General features: G+C 55.0%; 1 protein-coding gene across 2 annotated transcripts; it reads right to left on the bottom strand.

Moving 5' to 3' along the window:
- Positions 1–5,267: 5,267 nt before the first annotated feature.
- On the bottom strand, positions 5,268–19,922 carry SPINDOC (spindlin interactor and repressor of chromatin binding). Of its 2 annotated transcripts, XM_063146173.1 has the most exons (9): positions 19,738–19,922; positions 16,582–16,681; positions 14,601–14,789; positions 12,593–12,868; positions 11,660–11,761; positions 10,326–10,430; positions 8,660–8,779; positions 6,294–6,344; positions 5,268–5,717 (listed from the first exon to the last, which is right to left on the bottom strand). In XM_063146173.1, the coding sequence occupies exons 3-9, from the start codon at positions 14,746–14,748 to the stop codon at positions 5,290–5,292; spliced, it is 1,230 nt and encodes a 409-aa protein (XP_063002243.1). In that variant the 5' UTR covers positions 14,749–14,789; positions 16,582–16,681; positions 19,738–19,922; the 3' UTR covers positions 5,268–5,289. The 2 variants fall into 2 exon arrangements, with proteins under 2 accessions (XP_063002243.1, XP_063002244.1); XM_063146174.1 differs by lacking the exons at positions 10,326–10,430; positions 11,660–11,761 and having other exon boundaries at positions 19,738–19,919.
- Between the last annotated feature and the right edge of the window lie 361 nt (positions 19,923–20,283).

Genomic DNA, 20,283 nt, shown 5'->3' with positions numbered 1-20,283 from the left:
GCCCGAAGCCGTGCGCCCACACTAGCCGGTGACTTCCCGGCCGTTCTACGAACCCTCCCATCAACAAAAACAACAACACGTACCCCGGACCGATGGTTCTCCGGATGCCTTTCTACACCCGCCCGCTTGACGTACACATGCACAGGATGGTGGGTGCTGCCATGCCGCGGAGACTGACGGCCCCGTCTCCCTGCTGCGCCCGCGTCGGCTTTTCCGGGCTTCTGGACCTCGGCATCAGCGCAGGGTGGGATGCAGAAGGACCGGGGTTGCGTGTTTACGGGATCTTGCCAGGTTTAATTTATTGGGGCGGGGAGTGTGTGTGAGTGTGCGTGTATTTGGGGGTGGGGTTACTTTCCCCTTTCTTCTCCCCCCCCACCCCGATTTGATCCGGATGCTGGTTTTTACTTCCCTTTCAACTGTAACTGGAGAAGCAGGGTGGGGGGCGTCCCACGTATTGACTGACGTGTGTGTGTGTGTGCATAATGGGGGGGGGGAGGCTTACAGGTGACACACCTCCCCTCTCCCCTCCTAGAGATATCAGATTTTAATGCTCAGGATCACAGAATCTCGGGACAGAAATTTTGGTGTAAGGGGAAAGGTGGGGAGGGGGCACCCTCTTCTGCCCCCCCCTCTATTTATTTCTTTGAACTGCACTGCTGCTCAGCTGCTCTTTTGACCACCAACCTGTTACCTGGACTGAATCTTCAAACGGAAGTTTTGTGGGGACTGGGAATAGGGGCAGGGTCTGACAACCCCACCCCCACCCCATCTTCCTCTCTCAAACATAGTTTAGGCACCCCCTCACCCCACCCCGCTCCTTCTCAGGGTCATAATGCAACAGGAATGGTCTTCCTTCCCATTTATAAACGATGGGGCAAGGAAGTTAAAACGTTTGGAGAAACTGGGGCGGGCAGGAAGGGAAGGATCACCATAGGGCAGCCTTCCCCAACCTGCCTGGGGATTATGGGTGTTGTAGTCCAACGCATCTGGAGGCCATCAGGTTGGAGAACGCTGCTTGTCCTAAAGTTCCCCTTGGGTTTGCCCAGGGATGGAGGAACCGGGGTGTCGTCGTCGTCGTTTTTTCTAATTGATCTTGAGATGCAATATTATATACGTATATTTTTCGTTGTTGTCGGTCGCTTTCCAGGCGTTTCCTTCTCCTCCCGGCTTCCCCTTCCGCAAGCGCGAGGGCCCGCATGTGGGTGGGTTCCCTCGTTTCAATGGTCTTCCAGGCGTTCCCCGTCTTTTCCGCTTGAGGAATTCGAACCCATCACCAGCAAGAGGGGTGTGGGTGGGTGTGATATAAATGTAGCAGCGGCCCCCCCCTCTTTCTTTCTGCTCCCCAATGAACTCATTAACCACATATTTGGAGGGGGAACCCCTGCCCCATAGCACCCGCCAATCATTTCTGTAATCTTCCTGTATTATTTTTCCTATATTCTTCTCATCCAAAGGTAGGTAAAACATGACGCCCTCCAAATGTTTGGGACTACAACTCCCATTATTCTTGACCGTTGGCCTTGCTGGCTGAGGCTGATGGGCATTGTGGTCAAAAACACCTGGAGGGCCCCATGATGCCTTATCCCTAATCCATTCTACCTCCAACCTCCCCCAGCGTTTTAATCATCAACGTTTCGCACCAACTACGCATCAAGATGACCCAGAATTGATTCAGCAAGCCAGCCAGTGTTCCGATGAAACGGTGCTATTCTTCCCCCACCCCTCCCCAACGGACTCGATGAAAAATTATTATTTTTCCAAGTATCTTTGGTCACGCAACATGAATGTGCCCCCTGATTAATCAGGGGCCACATCTGAAAAGTCCGGTGATCCAAAAAGCCACCCCCCAAAAATGCGTTTTTGAACATCTCCTTCTGGGAAGAGCAATAGGTTTTACTTTTTCCAAATGTCTGGAATCCCCCGTAAGTGTTGGCTTTCCGGACTCCCAATTCCACTTCTAATTTAAGCTCGGGGCGGCAAAGTGGGAGCAAAACTCGGAAAACTGAATTCAGAAATCCTGGAGAAAGCGAGCAGACCCAATGCAACATTATTGGAAGCTTGTGGCTTACACACCCACCCACACAACACCCACACCCACACACATCTTTGTGCTCATCACTTTGGCCCTCTGCTTCCAAGTTACTCTGTCCCAGGACTGAACCTCCTCGCCCCCCCCATTAGTGAGTGCAGTGTCTCCTCCTTCTATTCCCTCCTCCCTTTGCAAATATTTTGTACTTAAAATAGCCCCCCCCCCTTTGCCCTAATTAGGCAGGAAGGAAATGTGGTCAGAGACTTCTCGGGTTCCCCCCCCTCTCCCTGCTGTTTCTCTTCGGATCTTGTCTTTGTTATTTATTGGGCCTGACGGTAAGCCCCCCCCCCCGCCGTAATTTATTAAACGTGATCTTTCTCTTTTGTAACAAGACTTTGTCTGTCTTGGGGCTGGGATCGCAGAGGGCGGGAGAGCGAGACCCTTCCCGAAAAAGGTTCGCTCAGCCCTGGAGCGGGAAAGCGTCTCCGTGGAAGCAGCATTGAACAGAAAGACACCAAGTTCCTAGTACTCAACGATATATAGTACCCCTAGTCAACACGTATCTACATCAATCAGCCATTTGGGGCCAGGAGGACCACCCTACTTTTCACAAAGCCTGATAGGTTGAAGACGGACCTCAACTCGCCCTAGAATCATAGAATAGCAGAGTTGGACGGGGTCTAAAAGGCCATTGAGTCCAACCCCCTGCTCAAGGCAGGAATCCACCTCAAAGCATACCGGGTGTCCAGCTGCCTCTTGAAGGCCTCTAGGGTGGGAGAGCCCACAACCAACCTAGGTCACTGATTCCATTGTCGTACTGCTCTAACAGTCAGGAAGTTTTTCCTGCTGTCCTAGGCGAGTTGATATTTCCAGGCTTGGGGTGAACACCCGCAACACACAAGGTGGAGTAGAGCAGAGCTCCTGCACCACCTCTCGCAGCGTGTACAACCTGTACTTTGGCCACCATACTCACTGTGCGAAAACCAGCGGCAGGGGAGTCGCATCTCCGCCACTGAAGTCCCGTTTGTCCAAGACACCCGTTGAGGCTGCTGGGGTTGGTAGAACGTGGTGGCACTTGTCCGGTATCTCCGCATACGTCCAAGGATTGGGACGGTCTCTCCCATGGTGAAGGGTGCCCCCTAGTGGCATCCAACGGGAACTGCACTGCAAACTGAGAACGGGAGAAAGGAGACCCTCGTGTCAGTCTGGGGGGGTGTTTGCTTCGTTCCCCTATCCGGGACGTTGGGTTCCACGCTTTGGAATGGTCCTGAGAAGTCCTGATTGAAAGCCATCACCCCAGCCTCTACTACTCCAGGCCCATGGGTGCTTCTGCAGTGGCACTGTCCGGGTAGGACTTCAGGGGCAGACGGAGAGGGCCCCGCTGAGCGGAACAGAACAAGCAGGAGGGGCCCCAAAGGCAGCATGTTTCGAAGGAAGCGAAGAAACACGTGTCGCTATCTAAAGAGCCACCATGAAGTCTAAAATTAGCTACCTGTACCATGATGCTTTGGCTCTCAAGGCTGTGTCTTCCTCACCTTTTCCTTAGCTCTATAGTGGTCTCTTACTTGCCAGCTTGGCAGAGATACAAGTTACCTAGCCAAGGGCTTGGGCCTGCCTCCTAAAGGAGACCGTACCATGAAGTTGCAACACATACCTAGCAGGGCTGGGCATCTTGTGACCCATGTTCCCCAGCAACCGTTGTGCCTAAGCAGACGGCCTGTGATACCGGTCACAAATAGCCATCAGGACTTGTAGCCATCGTTAGCTTTCTCCTCCATGAATTTATCCGGTCCTCTTTTAAAGCCGTCCAAAATGGGTGACCGTTGCTACATCTTGTGGCAGTGAGTTCCATAGTTTTACCTCTGCGCTGTGTGGAGAAGTCCTTCCTTTTATCTGCCCTGAATCTCCCACCAATCAGCTTCATGAGATGACCCCAGGTTCTGGTATTGTATGAGAGAGAGAGAGAGAGAGAGAGAGAGAGAGAGAGAGAGAGAGAGAGAGAGAGAGGGGCTTTGCCATTCTTCCCTTCTCCCCAAATGAAGGTGAGAGCAGCTCTCCACAACAGGTAGAGATTCAACAGGTGCTGCCAGCCCCACGCAAGGTGAAAGTTGAATTGGTGCATGTCGCATGGATGATAAAGGCACAGATTCTTTATATATAAAAAATGGGGGGCTCTGTCCACTGCAACTATCCCTGTAGATACACACTCTTTCTGAACTGATGGGCACACATGGAATTTTGACAGTGTCATGGGTGCTTTCACAAAACGGCTGCCATGGGGGTGGGGGGCTCGCCCACCCATAAACTGGCTATCGTGTTGGGCCTGGCCAGTCGCGACAGGCTTATTTCCCAGAAGGCAAACTGGCAAGACCGAAGGAAAAGTAACATTAAAAAGAAAGAAAGGAGACTCAAAGCTGCAGCGTATCATAAAAATAATTTATTGTCTCTTCGGGGAGTTCATTGTCCTTTGAGTATAGTTTGGCCGTGTGAAGCTCCTGGCCCAGGTAACTGCTCCGTTTCCAAGCCCGCTCAACTCACCCGTGGCCGGATGTGAACCACAGCCCCCTGCCCCGGGTACAAGCGTTGCGCCCCAGCCGTTCCGGCGTCAGTGAGTTGGTCGGGGAAGACGCCACTTGCCAACGGAGGCGTCACGCCGGCTGTTCCGCTGGCGTCGAAACAGATCAATTCCAAAGGAAGGTCCCACGGGGCGGTCCCAAGCCGCACCGGCTCCCAGCATGCTTTCTTTCCGAGATCTCCGGGGGCGCACGGAAGCAACGCTTTGGGAGCAGGGGGAGGGGGGGGGAAGCCGGCTGCAACGCGAAGGTTTTCCCCTGAGCCGTTCAGCAAGAAAAAAAAAAAGGTTTCGCCCCTAAAAAGGGGGAGGTGAGGCAGCGGCGGCGGCTTCTCCCGCCTGTCTTCTCCTCCCCGTAGCTGGGCGTCCTCCCTTTTCGCCACCGCCGGGATGAGCCGTGTTGCCGGTGTGCCGCGGGGAGTGAAAAGTGGCCGAAGCAAAAGGGACGAGAGAAGGCAGGACCCGCGAGCGGGGAATGCGAGGGGCTGAAGGGTGAACCCCAGGGGGCAGAATTCCCGCTCGCCCACCCCGCCTGTCAAGCTCCCGCACGTACAGGACGATTGGTCCTCTTCCTCACATCCCAAAGTGAAGGTTTCCCAACGTGGCGGCCTAGGGACCGCGGCTCCGGTCAGCCAACGGCCAGGGTGGGGTGGGGGTGGGAGTGCGCGGACGGGGACCGGCTGTCCCTTCACTTCCTCGGGGCTTGAGCCGAGGCCTGGCTCCGGCTTTCCCAGACTTCCCGGATGGTGCGTCGGACCTCCCGGGGCAGGTGGAGGGTCTCGGCGTGGCACTGCAGGATGTGCCGCTTGACGGTGGCCAGGCACAGGCGCCGCAGCGGATACTCGCACACCATGCAGACCAAGTGGCCAGCGACGGCGTCGAAGTCCATGAGGAAGCGCGCCCGCCAGGCGGGGTTGAAACCCTTGGCCAGGAGGGCGGCATCCGCGTCCTCCTTCCCTGCCGGTGCGCCGCGCTGGCCCGGTCCGGCGCAGCGGTCATTGGCGTTGCTGCCGGCCGAGCGGCCCAGGGGGCAAGGGGGGGCGTCCCGGCCGGGGCAGAGGCAGCGGGGAGAGTCTGTGGAGTGCAGCCGCAGCAGGGACACGGAGCAGTCGCGATCTGGGGAAGGGAAGAGAGGCAGCGCGGGCGTCAAGGGAGCCGGCGGCTAAGGCAGCGGACCCGGAGCTCGCTTCCCCGGAGGGGCTTGGACCACAACCTCAACGGTCCCCAGCCTTTGGCCAGGCTGAGTGGGGATGGTGGGGTTTGTAGCCCGGCATCACCTGCCAAGGCCGGCTGCAGGTTCTGGAGGGCCCGTGGGCAAGGAACCCCCCATGGGACCTCTGAAACAATGACTGGAAACTTTTAACCGTTAAACAACACACACACACACACGCAACTACAAGTCCTGAGCGAGGTTTTGTGCCAAAATGCAGGTCCCGCATGAAGTGACACCATCTCTAGAATCCGCATCTCTGTTCCTCATAGTGGAGAGAAGCGGTTTCTCTCGGGACCCTTGATCCCTGACATACAAACGTAGTTGGCACCGGAAAAGGTCGGAACAGGAGAAGCTGAGAGCCCAGAAACGCCCCTCTCCTGCGATCGGAGCGGCGCCTCCTCCCACCAACCCACTCTGTTAAGCCGAGATAAACTTATTTCTGGAACAGAAGGAGAGCGTGGACGAGTTACAAGGCTTACCAACTCTTCTTTTCCTTGTACTTGGCTTAGCCTCAGCGTCCTGGGGTGGTTCTGCAACAACAAAAATACGTTGGCCTGGTTTGACAGAACCCTAACCCAGGGTTTATTGTCCTAATCAGGATTTGCCTGGCAGACAAACCACGGTTTGTTTTCTCCATCCCTGGGTTGTGTGTTTCCCTCACTGGCCTGCTCTGTCCCCTGCATCCCAAATGTCTTTCTGGTGCCGTAGTACTAGCATGTAGCGCCACTGGTGGGTGTTTTTTTTAACAATGCCCCCCTCCCCCCTCCGGTCCTGGGTTTGCACGTAACGCCAACCCATGGTTTAAACAACCCAGATTTTGCATCCCAACAATAAACCATGGGTTCTCTTTCTGGATTGTTTGTGGTTAACAAACCATGGTTTGCCTGTTCACACATCACAACAAACCATGGGTTAGGGTTATGGGCAAACGCGGCCACTACAGCACTGTGGAACATGCGCCGTCTGAAAGCTCTGATCCCATCCCTCTCACGCAAAGCCATAGTGGCCCTACTTCCACACCTTGGACATTAAGAAGACCCCTGAAGTCTTGTAGGATGGCAGCTTCCCAGCAACTCCATGACACTGACCCTTTGGGGGTTTGCAAAGGATGTTTGGGAACAGAGGCCGGTGGAGCTGAGGGCTTCATAGAATCATAGAATAGCAGAGTTGGAAGGGGCCTACAAGGCCATCCAGTCCAACCCCCTGCTCAATGCAGGAATCCACGCACTTACAGACGGCTGTCCAGCTGCCTCTTGAAGGCCTCCAGTGTGGGAGAGCCCACCACCTCCCTAGGTCACTGGTTCCATTGTCGTACTGCTCTAACAGTCAGGAAGTTTTTCCTGACGTCCAGCTGGAATCTGGCTTCCTTTAACTTGAGCCCGTTATTCCGTGTCCTGCACTCTGGGAGGATCGAGAAGAGATCCTGGCCCTCCTCTGTGTGACAACCTTTCAAGGATTTGAAGAGTGCTCTCATGTCTCCCCTCAATCTTCTCTTCTCCAGGCTAAACATGCCCAGTTCTTTCAGTCTCTCTTAACAGGGCTTTGTTTCCAGACCCCTGATCATCCTGGTTGCCCTCTTCTGAACACGCTGCAGCTTGTCTGCGTCCTTCTTGAATTGTGGAGCCCAGAACTGGACGCAATACTCTAGATGAAGCCTAACCAGGGCGGAATAGAGAGGAACCAGTACCTCACACGATTTGGAAGCTATACTTCTATTAATGCAGCCCAAAATAGCACTGGCCTTTCTTGCAGCCATATCGCACTATTGGCTCCTATTCAGCTTGTGATCTACAACAATCCCAAGATCCTTCTTGTTTGTAGTATTGCTGAGCCAAGTATCCCCCATCTTGTAACCGTGCATTTGGTTTCTATTTCCTAAATGGCGTGTGTGACGATACCCACCTTTCTGTCCCTTAGGTATGTCTGAGTTTGTACGTCTAGCGAGTGCGGAACGTTTGACTGAGTGGGTGGGGCTGATGATGGGGTGAGAGAGAGGGAGGCAGGAGTATAAATAGGTTGGCTGAGGGGATTGGAGTTTAAGTTGGCTTTGTTTGGTTTGGAGTGTCCAGTGGTGTGGAGAGTGAACGGAGATAAAATCTTAAGAGACTTAAGAGTACTGTTTTTATTAGAACTAAGCAGGTTAACTTGCATTTAAAGTAACTAAGGTCTGTAACTAACATTTTATTTTGTTTTGTTACCACGAACCACGTGTCTGCTTGGTTTTATCACCTGCTCAACAGTTACTATCGTAAACACCTTATCTTTCAGCTTATTACCTACACAGGAAAACCTTTCCGGATTCTAGCCTTTACCCCCTCATGTGAGGAAAAGGTTATGTTTTGCCCTACCCTCAGGTTGTTCACGTGGTAGCGCTTGGCTTGAGAAGGCAAGGCCTTCTGTATAAGGTCGGTGCCGTCGTAGCGTGAAATTTCTTTTAAGCGGTTTACAAAACCGGATGGTAGGGTGGGCTGCAGTAGAATCACATCCCATAGTCAGAGCCAGCGTGGTGTAATGGTTACTTGGCAATTCTAGTCCCCACTCAGCCATGAAGGTCACTGGGTGACTTTGGGCCAGTCCTTGCCTCTCAGCCTAATCTACCTCGCAGGGTTGTTGTTGCAAGGATAAAATGGAGCTGAGGACCTTGGAAGAGGAAAAAAGGCAGGATATAAATGCAATGATGATGATGATGATAATAAAATATTGAGAACGAAAGGTACCGAAAGTGCTGTGGAGGCTAAGGGTAGTAGCTGAAACTGTATTCGGAACGGTTCCGAGCGATGGTTGAAAAACAGGATGTTGAGGAACGAGATGGGCACACTTCCCCTCCTTCCAAAGCAGAACTTACCTGGCTGAGTCCGGCAATAGAGTTTTAAGGCAAAGCCAGCGGGGAACGTGCCGTCCGTGAAGATCCGGATCTCAGCGGGGGCGGAGCCTGGGACCCCACACTCGGAGAGCCATTCCTTCCCTAGGAAGCAAAGCAAGTGTCAGAAGCGGAGCAGGAGGCCTCTGAATCTCGAGTATCCCAGGACTCGGAGTTGTAGGAGAACTCAAAGGTCATCCAGTCCAGCCCGCTGCCGTTGCAAGCAGTCTGCTTCTACAATATCCCTGACAGGTGGGCCTCGGAGCCTCTTTCCCTACTGGGGCCTGATGTAACCACTTTGAATTCAGCACCCACACAACCCTACAGCTGAACCGTCCCAAATATCTTACGATGAATGGTCCAATTCCCCGCCAGGTATCTCCAGCCCCTGTAGGATATTCAATGAGCAAAAAACACACACCTCCCTATGGTTTACAAATAAATAAATAAATGTTGTTTACGCCGTCCTCACGCACGCACCAAAAAGCAGGGAACTCGTGAGCGAAGGGCCACAACCCTGAAGACCAGACCCTCCCTAAGGAGGCAGAAGGGGCAAGTGAAATTCTCATTCTCCCCAAAAGAGATAAACTCTGTAGACAGCAAGGAGATGGTGGTGTGCAGAGGTGACTCTGAGGACGTGGAAAACAAATGATGAACAACTTAGGGCTACGTACGTACGTACATCTCTCTCTCTCTCTCTTTAGAACAGCCTTCCAGATGTGCTGGACTACAACACCCATGCTGGCTGGGGAACATGGGAGCTGCAATCTAGGACAATTAGAGGGAACCAGGTTGGGAAAGGTGGGTTTAGAGCACCCTCTTTCCCAGAATTAGGACAGAACCGATGAGTTCCACCCAGGAATTCCAAAAGAAGGCGCACCTTAAATAGATGATCTTAAACCAAATGAGATGGCGAATGAATCTTGAATACCAAATCAAGCGTTCTGCAAACTCCAAAATTAGTTCTCGCAACATCTGTTCAGTGAATGTCAGATATATGGTGTCCGGGGGAGCGGGGGAGAGTTTTAACACGGAGGGGTTTCCGGTACGTGGTCGGCGCGGTGTGACCGAAGGCAGAAACAACGTCTACTACAACGGCGTTACACAACGTTGTGATAAGACTTGGCTACGGCCTTGCACTTTTCTCCCAATTCTAACCTGGAAGCCACAGTGCAGAATACAAGGGAGTGCCGTCCTCAGCGCCACGCAAACCCACGTCCAGCCATCCGCCTGAATTGCGCAAAGCGAGCCAACCTGCCTGGCCCCGCCCCCTTTGCATCGTCCGACTCTCCGGAATTTATTCTGCGTCTCGTAGTTATGAGGAAGCGGCAGCGAGCTGCCCAGGGCTCTCCACCCGCTCCAGGACCAGAAAACCTCATTCATCAGCCCCCTCGGGCTTCCGAGATCGCCACACTGCAACGACACGCTTGCAAGCCTCTCTCTGCAATCATAAGGCCTAGAAACTTGACTTTAAGAAGTAGGGGAGGCAGGTGAAATATTCCTAGGGCTTTCAGCCCCGCAGCTTTCGGGTGCCTTCGCGGGACCGCCGGGTATACGGAGCAGGGGAAGAGGAGGCCTAAGGGAAGGAGTGGACCTGCAGCTCAAGCGTGGCTGACTCGTGAGCACGAGCCCCCTCGTAGCCCTGCGCTACCTGCGGCCTTGACGGGCTGGGCGTTCCTCGTGTCTTTGGCAGTGCTGCAGCTCTGCCTCCTCTGCTGAACCCGCGATCGCCGCTCGGGGTCTAAGCGGACCACCTCTGCCAAAAAGAGAGAAGACCGCAGGGTCAAACGGAGCCATGGGTTAGAGCGGCGGCCTTCAACAGGTGGGCTGGGGCTCGCAACTGAGTCTCGCCCCCCCCACCCGCCCCAACCGAAAGTGGGTCGGAGCAGCAGCGGCAGCACCGCCATTTTGTTGTTGTTGCGGTCCTTTTAGAGGAGAGAGGGAAACGGAGACACGGAACGGCTAGACGCGGAGGAGGGCGGCAGGGCTCCTGGGCGCCTTCATTGCTGGGTTGAAGAACGGATTTCAGCCGGTGGCCATCTTCTCTCACCCCTACGAGACAAGCTACAGGCACCAGGACGCCTCCTTCTATACCAGGAGTGGGGAAACCGTGGCCCTCCAGATGCTGTCGGCTTACAAATTCCATCAGCCCTTGCCAGCTGATAAGAAGAGCCCTGATGCTGGATCAGGCCAAGGGTCCATCTCATCCAGCACTCTGTTCACACAGGGGCCAAGCAGATGCCCACGGCTAACCCACCAGCAGGGCATGGGTGCAACGGCACCCTCCTGCCCATGTTCCCCAGCAACTGATGCACTCAGGCATACCGGCTCTGATACTAGAGGTCACACAGGACTAGCAGCAGCCCTGGACAGCCTCCTCCTCCTCCAGGAATTTCTCCAACCCCCTTCTAAAGCCATCCGAACGGGTGGCCCTCGCTACGTCTTGTGGTAGCGAATCCCATCGTCTGTGTGAAGAAGCCCTTCCTTTTCTCTGCCCTGAATCTCCCACCCACCAGCTTCACGGGATCACCCCGTTGGGTTCTACCACCATGAGGGAGGGAGGAAAACGCCCATGGCCAGGCGTCATGGGAGTGCTAGGCCAAGACATCAGGAAGGCCACAAGTTGCCCCCCACCCTCCCCACCCTCCAGCCCCAGCAGTGGGCAAGGAAGTCGATCTCTCCACGTTTTGGACTTCAGCTTCCAGCCTTCCCAACCATTGGCTGCATCAGCAGGGGCTTCTGGGAGTCGAAGTCCGAAACATCTGGAGATTGACCTTCCGCCCACCCCTGTTCTATATGAGGGTCTTAGATACCAGAGCCCCGCTCTTCTCCAGGGTGAAAGAGAAGGACGAAAGGAAGATGTATACAGGGAAACGCTAGCAAGGGGGGCCGTCTGGCCCATCAGCGTTAAGGTCAGGTCTCGAGCTCGGAAAACGAGGGCTTGCAGGGGCGGCTCCCGCTGCCACCTCCGGTCTCCGCACTCACCAGAGCGTGCTTTCGGGTGCCTGCGTGTCCCACTCGCCGGTTGCTCCTCCGGATCGAGGAGGACTTCGATCTCGGCAGGCCGCTTGCTCTCCCTGGGGCTGCCTGGCGTGGGAAGTTTCAGAAACGGAATCACAAGCTGCCTGCAGGGTGGGCCTGGGTCCCGCAATCGCACTGCACCAGTGCAGAAAACGGGTGTTGGGCGCAGGACTCGGCCTGCCGCGGATCTCGGCTTTGATGCGTTTCTTTTGTTTACACTCGCCCTCAAGAAAGGCGAGGTGCAAAGAAAGAACATCATTTTCTATTTATTTATTTTTAAAAGAAAGGCAAGTTTCTAGCTCTCATGGACGCAAATCTATGCTCAAAAGCGCGTGCAGAAAACGAGTGGAATCTTGGAAGCCCAAGTTGGAGCGGAGCATGGGATTCAGGGGGCAATTCCAACGCTTTCCCTAGCTGATTGCTTTCCCCCCATGACCAACAGAAACAGACGTACACGTAGTTCATATGCTTATTTTCATATACACAAATCTACTTCAGGCACCGACCGCCGTGTGCTTTCGACGAGGACTGCTTTGGCTTCCCCCAGCTTTTAGCTTGTCTAAAGGTTGCCGTGGTTTTTATACGGACGCGCCTGCTTTACGGTTCGTCGTGTTACGATTTGGAGGAGAAGGAGGAACGGCAGGCAAGAACCATAGAAGATTGGTGAAGGTATTTTAAGCCAGCTTTCCCGCACCTAGTGCTCTGCCAACGTGTCGGATGACAACTCCCAGCGTCCCCAGCCAGCAGGTTGTGGAAGTCTGCTTTAAGCATTCCTTTGATCCCCGAGGGAAAGGGGGGAAAAAGCGCTGTAAAGGGCAGCACCGGCTCGGACCGAATCGGAGCGGGCGTGAGAACGGAAACAGAGCGGGACGAGGAGGGGGACCCCACGGGGTTTACCTGTGGGGCAGGGCTGAGGCTCTGCCGCCGGGAGCACCTCCCCTTCGCTCCAGGCCTCGAGGATGTTGCGCTTCTCTTCCAGGCTGAAGTCCAGCGAGTGGGCGTGATGCTGCCGGATGTGCCTGCGGGCTGCCGCCGGGCCAGAGGCGCTCAGGAGGCCGCCACACACCATGCACACACCATGCTGGCCTCGGCCGGAGCCCTCCGCGATCAGGTACTCCTGCCGCCAGGAGCCGCCTGGCTCTTCCGGGCTGACCCCTGCAACCGGGTGCTCCCCTGGGGTGAGAACGGGAAGACGTACGCGTAAAGGAGGAGCCCGAGCACGGACTCCGGGGCAGTTCTGTATCTCCGGTTCCTGAGCCCCCACCCGTAGGAGGCTGGTTGGTTGATTGATTGATTGATTGATTGCGTTTAGACCCTGCCTTTTTTCCTCCAAGGAACTCAAAGGCAGCAAACATAATCCTCTTCGTGTTATCCTCACAACCACCACCCAGTGAGGTGGGTTGGGCTGAGAGTTTGCGACCGGCCCAAAGTCACCCAGGGAGCTCCCGAGGCCCAGTGGGGGCGAGAACCTGGATCTTCCAGTCCAACACTCTAGCCACTACACCACACTGGCTAGAGTCTTCACACCACCACACAGCTTGGCCTGGTGCAGCTTTTCCCAAAAAAACTGAAACGGCTCTCCTAAAGCTTACTGATTGGCAGTGATTGGCTTTAAGATAAAAATATGTTGGCATTTTATCGCCTCCGTCTTGTTTGGTCTTCGGCTCCGCCTGGAGAGCTTTTTCAAAATGGAATTTGACCCTCTTGCTGAAAGAGGTTCTGGACCTGTGTTTTGGGAGCCGGGGAAAGTCTGTCTTATCCACCCAACACGGCCAATATTCCTCCGGCGTCAATGAACAGCTTTTGTTAGGGCTTCATTGGAGAAACGCTCAGTGTTTGATATTTTTGTCTCCTCTCTTAGGATTTATTTCAAAATACTTGCATCCCGCCTCTTGATATGCTGCAGTGTCAAGAGGCGTGGCAGGGAGGCACTCGGAGGATTGCACCGGGCAGCCCACCTGGCTGGATGTAAACAAAGCCGGGCCGGCACGAGACGGGATTGTTGGCGCCCCCGTGCGGACGGAGCAAAGCAAACCCAGTGGTGTTTAAAACTTAGCCCCATCTTCTCCATGCTGGTACCCTCCAGATGTTTTGGACTTCAACTCCCATCAGCCCTTGCCAGCATGACCGATGGGCAGGAATTCTGGGAGTTGCAGTCCAAAACCTCTGGCGGGTACCAGAGTGGGGAAGGCTGCTTTAGCCAGAAAGAGAGGTGGGAAAACCATCTGGACGATGGGAAGAAGCAGGTTTCTCGCCTCCTCCCAGCACTAGCGAATAAGGAAGTTACTTCAGGACCCTCTGAGAAGTCCTCTGTCGCATCTCCACCTGTTAAGCCGGCCGCAACGATCCACAGTGCACAACGTCAGTGGAGGTTGTTCTTTAAACAATCGTTTTTGAGACCTCAGAACCTGCTTTGAACGCCACTCATTAAATCCGTTGCCTCGATTTCTCCCAGAAATCTCTGCTGCCCAACCCCATTCTATATCCAGTTTCCATCCCCAAGCAAGAAACAGAAGAGAGGGGCAAGCTTGGCTCCAGGTTCCCCCTCCCCAGCCTCCATTCGCAAAGCCAGGAAGAGAACCCGGCAGTCCACGCTATCTGGTCCGTGTGAGTCCTTTGCTGTACTCAATTCCCCTTCCTGGATCTGGAGAAAGGACCCAGGAGGCCTGGGAAGAATGGACCTAACTTAGTCATGAATTTAACTCTCAGACTGAAAGAGGGGCCTTCCTCCTTCCTCAGAGCCTTGGCGGTCTTCAATGCTTTAACCACTACTCCCCACAACCTCCTTCAGAACTAATCACCTCAGGGCGTTTCCCTGACAGCCAGTGCCCACCCACCCCCTTTTCCAAAAGCTGCCAACACGATCCAAGCGTCCCTCGGTTCAGCTGCGGCACGCGCTCCCTACCTCTGCCCACAGGGTCCGCGTCTCGCTTGGCCTGGGCACGGACGGGCCGCGGAGGATCCGTAGCTGCTTTCTCTTTCTCCTTGAAGCGTAAAACGGAGGAAGAGACCTCGATGTAGTCCACCAGGGGAGCTTCTGCCTTCAACGCCATGAACGATTCCGAGGCGGTGGAGCGGGCGCACGGAAGCCCAGCTGCGGGAGAATTAAAATTATTTATTCGCACGAAAGGAGCAGGGAGGTGTGGGGGGGAAATGCCCTTTCTTCCCTGTCTTCTTTTCCCCCCTTGCCGGGGAGAAACACACACAATTTTAGGGACGTATGACGCAATCCTTACGCTAGAGGTCCTTAGGCAGAGAAGGCTGCTACCTGACCCTTTTACACTGGAAATGCCCAGGATTGGAATCCAGGACCTTCTGAAAGCAAAGCCAGGGCGCCACAGGGAAGCAGCCTGAAGAGGGCGTGGAAAGAACAGAGACTGGAACAATTGGGCCTGTTTAGCCTGGAGAAGAGAAGATTGAGGGGAGACATGAGAGCACTCTTCAAATCCTTGCAAGGTTGTCACACAGAGGAGGGCCAGGATCTCTTCTCGATCCTCCCACAGTGCAGGACACGGAATAATGGGCTCAAGTTACAGGAAGCCAGATTCCGGCTGGACCTCAGGAAAAACTTCCGGACTGTTAGAGCAGTACGGCAATGGAACCAGTGACCTAGGGAGGTGGTGGGCTCTCCCACACTAGAGGCATTCAGGATGCAGCTGGACAACCATCTGTCAGGGATGCTTTCAGGGGGATTCCTGCACTGAGCGGGGGGTTGGACTGGATGGCCTTAGAGACCCTTCCAGCTCTACTATTCTATGATTCTATGAAAGTACAGCAAGGGAAAGGGCCATCCAGCACACAGAGAGGGGACGATCTCTGGAAAAGCCCAGAGATAGGACTTTCTGCCGGAGTTGAAACTGACTAACATGGCTTCCCTTTGTCCCTTCCACGCAATCAACACAGTCCTTTAAAACACACAAACATAGCCTGGTGTTCCACTATATTGAAACTGACCTGCTCACCACCAAAATAAACATGCATTACAAGGCATTGATTTTCAAAACCAAAGGGTGTGCCAACCCTGTCTTTATTTATTAATTTATCTGACAGCCAAGAAGGCTCTCAGTCTCGAAAGAAAACAACGGCTTGTCGTTGGATACACCAGCCATCGTCAACCTAAGTTACCTCTCAGCTGCGTTGGCTTGGCTGGGCACGTTGGGAGCTGTAACACAGCCCATCTGAAAGGCATTAGATTGAGGAAGTCTGGAACAGGCCCAATACTAAAAGGGGAAACGGGTCAGACAGGGAAGTCAGCAAATCTAGCCCAACGCACGAGGCAAGGCTGAAATGTCGTTTCCGAGCGACCTACGGAAGAACTGATATTTAGAAGCCTGGGGACTGTCGCAACTTACACACACACTCACACTCCTGTTTCATCTTTACACTCCTCCACCCCAAAGGTATTTAATTCATCTCTGTTCACAAAGGTCTCTTTGTATGCAGACCATGGAAACTAGGATATAGGCAAAAATCCTAGGAGCCTAACAGGATGAGACGGGCAGTGGAAGTACAGAAGCAAACGCTGATTTTTGCCATTCCTTGCGCATTTTAAAAATAAGATTTGGATGCATGTGGAGATGCAGGGTGGGGTGGGAAAAGTGAGATAACCACCCCTTCCTTTTTTTTTTTTAGTACAAATTCACGAGGAATTGCATCGTGATCATCATTAAACTTCGTTTTCTTCCTCAAGAGCTTTTTCAACAAGCAAGCAGTCGTCCCATGTTCAAACTTTACCGTCAGCCACCTCAAGGACTAGAAACTTAGCTCATTTCAAAGCAAACTGCTTTGACCTTGGTTCCTCTGTATCTCTTGGAACATTTACGTGACAAAAGGAACTGGGTGGTATGCTGGCATTGAACATCACATTAATTTAAAAGTTTTCCAACCTGTGGTAGGGACTCCCGACTGTATGAGAGGCTTGGATGCTGGAATCCACTTGATGCTGACCGGACAAAGGAACTGAGGATAGCAGAGTCACTTACACCACTGGGGGATTTTTAAAAAAAGAAAAGTTCATTAGTTATGGGAGTCATGGAGCCCCCGGAGAAATACAAGAGGAGAACTTTCAAACATGCGAAGTATCATCATTGCTGAAGAGGAGCTATTTCGCTTGAAATGTGTTCTGCATAGCAGTAGGTTAAAAAGAAAAAGGCTCCCTGCCTTAGAATCTGTAGGGTTCACTTTTTTCTGGGTTGGAGAGGCACTGCCCTCTTCGTTTTCGCTGCTGATTTTAACTCCCACCCACCCACTGCCACAAGACCCCTCCTTGCCCTAATTTCCCAACTTCTATGCATTCCACGCATCTACCAAGAAATCCTGTTCTCTACATCCCACTCAGTTCTTCCTTCCCGCTCCCAGAGATACGGGGGGCCCTGGCTACACCCCCACTATACATCAAGTTGCCGACACCTCAAAATAACCCTTCAAGTCCTCATCTGTGGTGCTCCTACTTATCCCAGCTTCCTCCCTACCTTCGGCTTTGGCCATTAGGCAGTATAGAAATGTAATAAAATAGATAAATAAACCCTTCTTCCCTGTTCTTCTCCTCCTTCCCTGGAGGCTGAGTTCTCCTTGCCTCTTCAGTCTCCTCCTCCCTCACCGTTTTTTATTCCTTCCTGGTTCTTAGTTTGCTACTCCGTCTGCCTCCTTTCCTAGAGGGACACCCCTCACCCACTCCCCCACCCCTGGATTCCAACCCATTGACTTTCCCTCCCAATATTTTCAAATCTGCCCGGACGTCTCAGCCCCCCACACCCATAGGCACAGGCCAATGAATTCCTCAGCTCTTTCTCCAACCCACTGAATTGTCCCCTTCCATCCCCACTGACCACAAAGCCCTGGCTCAAGGTCTTCTTAGCCTCTCCCTCCATGTGCTATTTTGATTTCTATCTAGAACTTTGGTTGGCAGGCAGGCAGGGCACCCAGCCTCTCCCTATCTCATGCACTGTCTTCAGTGGGGAGGCATTTCTACGCGTCCCCATCCCAATACCCTGGATCCTCTCCCCACAGCCATGCTGCATGTCCCCCCTCAACCACCAGCCCATACTATCCTCACCTTTTTCTTTCCATCCAGCTCTTACAACCTTCCTACTCTCCACCCCACTCAACTTCCAGACCCCTGGAATCCAGCCCACTGAATCCCCCCCCCCAAATACCCCACAGGCCAACATTCTCTCCCCACCCCACTCGCTCTGCTCTTTAGATTCCTACCTGACTCTGACCCAAGTGGCCATGTGCCGGCGGCTGCCCCTGTTCTTCTCCAGCCCCACCTCTGAAACCCCCCTTATCCCCACTACCAGCCCTGGCCCCACCCCCTCAAAAAGCCCCTCCCACCATGTTCCATCCAGATCCCCACCAGGATTCAGGCCAACCCCTAAGGTTCATCATAGAGGGGGGTGTGTGTGTGTGTGTTGGGAAAACACACCCCAGCCTGTCTCTGTGTGTGTGTGTGTGTGTGTCTCTGTGTGAACATCACCTCTTCCGCCATCCCATATGGAGAGAGAGAGACACGGACACACACCAGCCTCTCCCCCTTCTCAGATATGTGGGAGGGGGCACGGCCACCCCTCCCCCAACCCAGATATGTTTGTGGGAGGGGGGGAGAGAGCTATCACCCCTTCCCCCATCCCATATTGTGGAGGGCTACACACATCCGCCCCCCCTTCCCAGATGTGTGTTTGGGGGGGATATACAGCCCCTCCCCCACCACAAATTGGAGTGTGGGTGTAGAAAGTCTACATTGAGGGGGGTGGGGAGAAAGCCAGCCCCTCCCCACTCCAGCTGGAGGTAACCCCCGCCTCAGTGGTGCATATGTGAGAGTGGGGGGCACAACAAGACCCCCCCAACGTAGATATGAGTGGGGAGAAGAACCCCAGCCCTAGATAAGGGGGGGCTTATTCCAGGGGTGTGTGTGAGGAGGGGGGGTCCCCCAGCCTCTTGCCCCCTCCCTCCCCCCCTCCCCACACACGGGGGGGCTATTCCAGGGATGTGTGTGAGGAGGGGGGTCCCCCAGCCTCTTGCCCCTTCCCTCCCTCCCCACACACGGGGGGGGGGCTATTCCAGGGGTGTGTGTGAGGAGGGGGGGTCCCCCAGCCTCTTGCCCCCTCCCTCCCTCCCCACACATATGGGGGGCTTATTCCAGGGGTGTGTGTGAGGAGGGGGGGTCCCCCAGCCTCTTGCCCCCTCCCTCCCTCCCCACACATATGGGGGGCTTATTCCAGGGGTGTGTGTGAGGAGGGGGGGTCCCCCAGCCTCTTGCCCCCTCCCTCCCTCCCCACACACGGGGGGGCTATTCCAGGGATGTGTGTGAGGAGGGGGGTCCCCCAGCCTCTTGCCCCTTCCCTCCCTCCCCACACACGGGGGGGGGCTATTCCAGGGGTGTGTGTGAGGAGGGGGGTCCCCCAGCCTCTTGCCCCCTCCCTCCCTCCCCACACACGGGGGGGGGGGCTATTCCAGGGGTGTGTGTGAGGAGGGGGGTCCCCCAGCCTCTTGCCCCCTCCCTCCCTCCCCACACACGGGGGGGGGCTATTCCAGGGGTGTGTGTGAGGAGGGGGGTCCCCCAGCCTCTTGCCCCCTCCCTCCCTCCCCACACACGGGGGGGGGCTATTCCAGGGGTGTGTGTGAGGAGGGGGGTCCCCCAGCCTCTTGCCCCCTCCCTCCCTCCCCACACACGGGGGGGGGCTATTCCAGGGGTGTGTGTGAGGAGGGGGGTCCCCCAGCCTCTTGCCCCCTCCCTCCCTCCCCACACACGGGGGGGGGGCTATTCCAGGGGTGTGTGTGAGGAGGGGGGGTCCCCCAGCCTCTTGCCCCCTCCCTCCCTCCCCACACACGGGGGGGGCTATTCCAGGGGTGTGTGTGAGGAGGGGGGTCCCCCAGCCTCTTGCCCCCTCCCTCCCTCCCCACACACGGGGGGGGGGCTATTCCAGGGGTGTGTGTGAGGAGGGGGGGTCCCCCAGCCTCTTGCCTCCCCACCCCACCCCTCAGAAGACTGCCCCCTCCCCCCACATCCCCTCCCCCCATCTCCTCCCCCCCCCCCTACGTACCGAGGCCTCCCAGCTGGGCCCGACGCCGCTCCGCTCTACGGCTGGAGCCCCCACTCCACGCACCATAGAGCTCTCCCGGCTCCCGGCGAGGCAGAGCGGCTGCCCTAGGCGGGGCCGCTCTCCTCTCCCGCTCTATGGTTTCATTGTCCGAAGGACCTTTCCCTCCCTCCCTCATCCTCTCTCGGCGATAGCCAGCACTTCCGGTGGGGAGCGGGCGGGCGGCCCTCCCGGCTGCCGCTCTAGCCCTTGCCACCTCTATGGCATAGCGAAGAAAGCTCGATGGGGAGAAAGGAACGGTTCCGTTTCAGCCGGAAGTGCCTGTAATGTCATGCGACACGTGTGTGCGTGTGCTCCTCTAGCATTTTCTAGCTCTCTAGTCCGTTGGTCGGAGCAGTGAGCCAATAGGCAGCCCTTTCCCCGCCCCTTTGCAAGGTATGCGGCCAATCGGGGCTAAGGAACCGGGTTAGGGCGATAGAGGAGAGCGCCTAGCGAGGCTGCGAAGGTTGACACCTAGAGGGGAAGAGGCGGTGTTGCAGGAGAAAGGAG

The sequence above is a fragment of the Elgaria multicarinata genome, chromosome 21 (genome assembly GCF_023053635.1).
Source record: "Elgaria multicarinata webbii isolate HBS135686 ecotype San Diego chromosome 21, rElgMul1.1.pri, whole genome shotgun sequence".
Taxonomy (NCBI): domain Eukaryota; kingdom Metazoa; phylum Chordata; class Lepidosauria; order Squamata; family Anguidae; genus Elgaria; species Elgaria multicarinata.
The sequence above is the reverse complement of the archived record's forward strand: the minus strand, read 5'-3'. Positions and strand labels throughout refer to the sequence as shown.

Bases quoted from the DNA above. Each gene is read 5' to 3' on its own strand.
- SPINDOC (XM_063146173.1), bottom strand. From the start codon at position 14,748: ATGGCGTTGAAGGCAGAAGCTCCCCTGGTGGACTACATCGAGGTCTCT. The intron at 12,869-14,600 runs GTAGGGAGCGCG...TTCTCACCCCAG, and splicing joins CGCGGACCCTGTGGGCAGAG to GGGAGCACCCGGTTGCAGGG. The intron at 8,780-10,325 runs GTAGCGCAGGGC...TTTGCTTCCTAG, and splicing joins CCAGCCCGTCAAGGCCGCAG to GGAAGGAATGGCTCTCCGAG.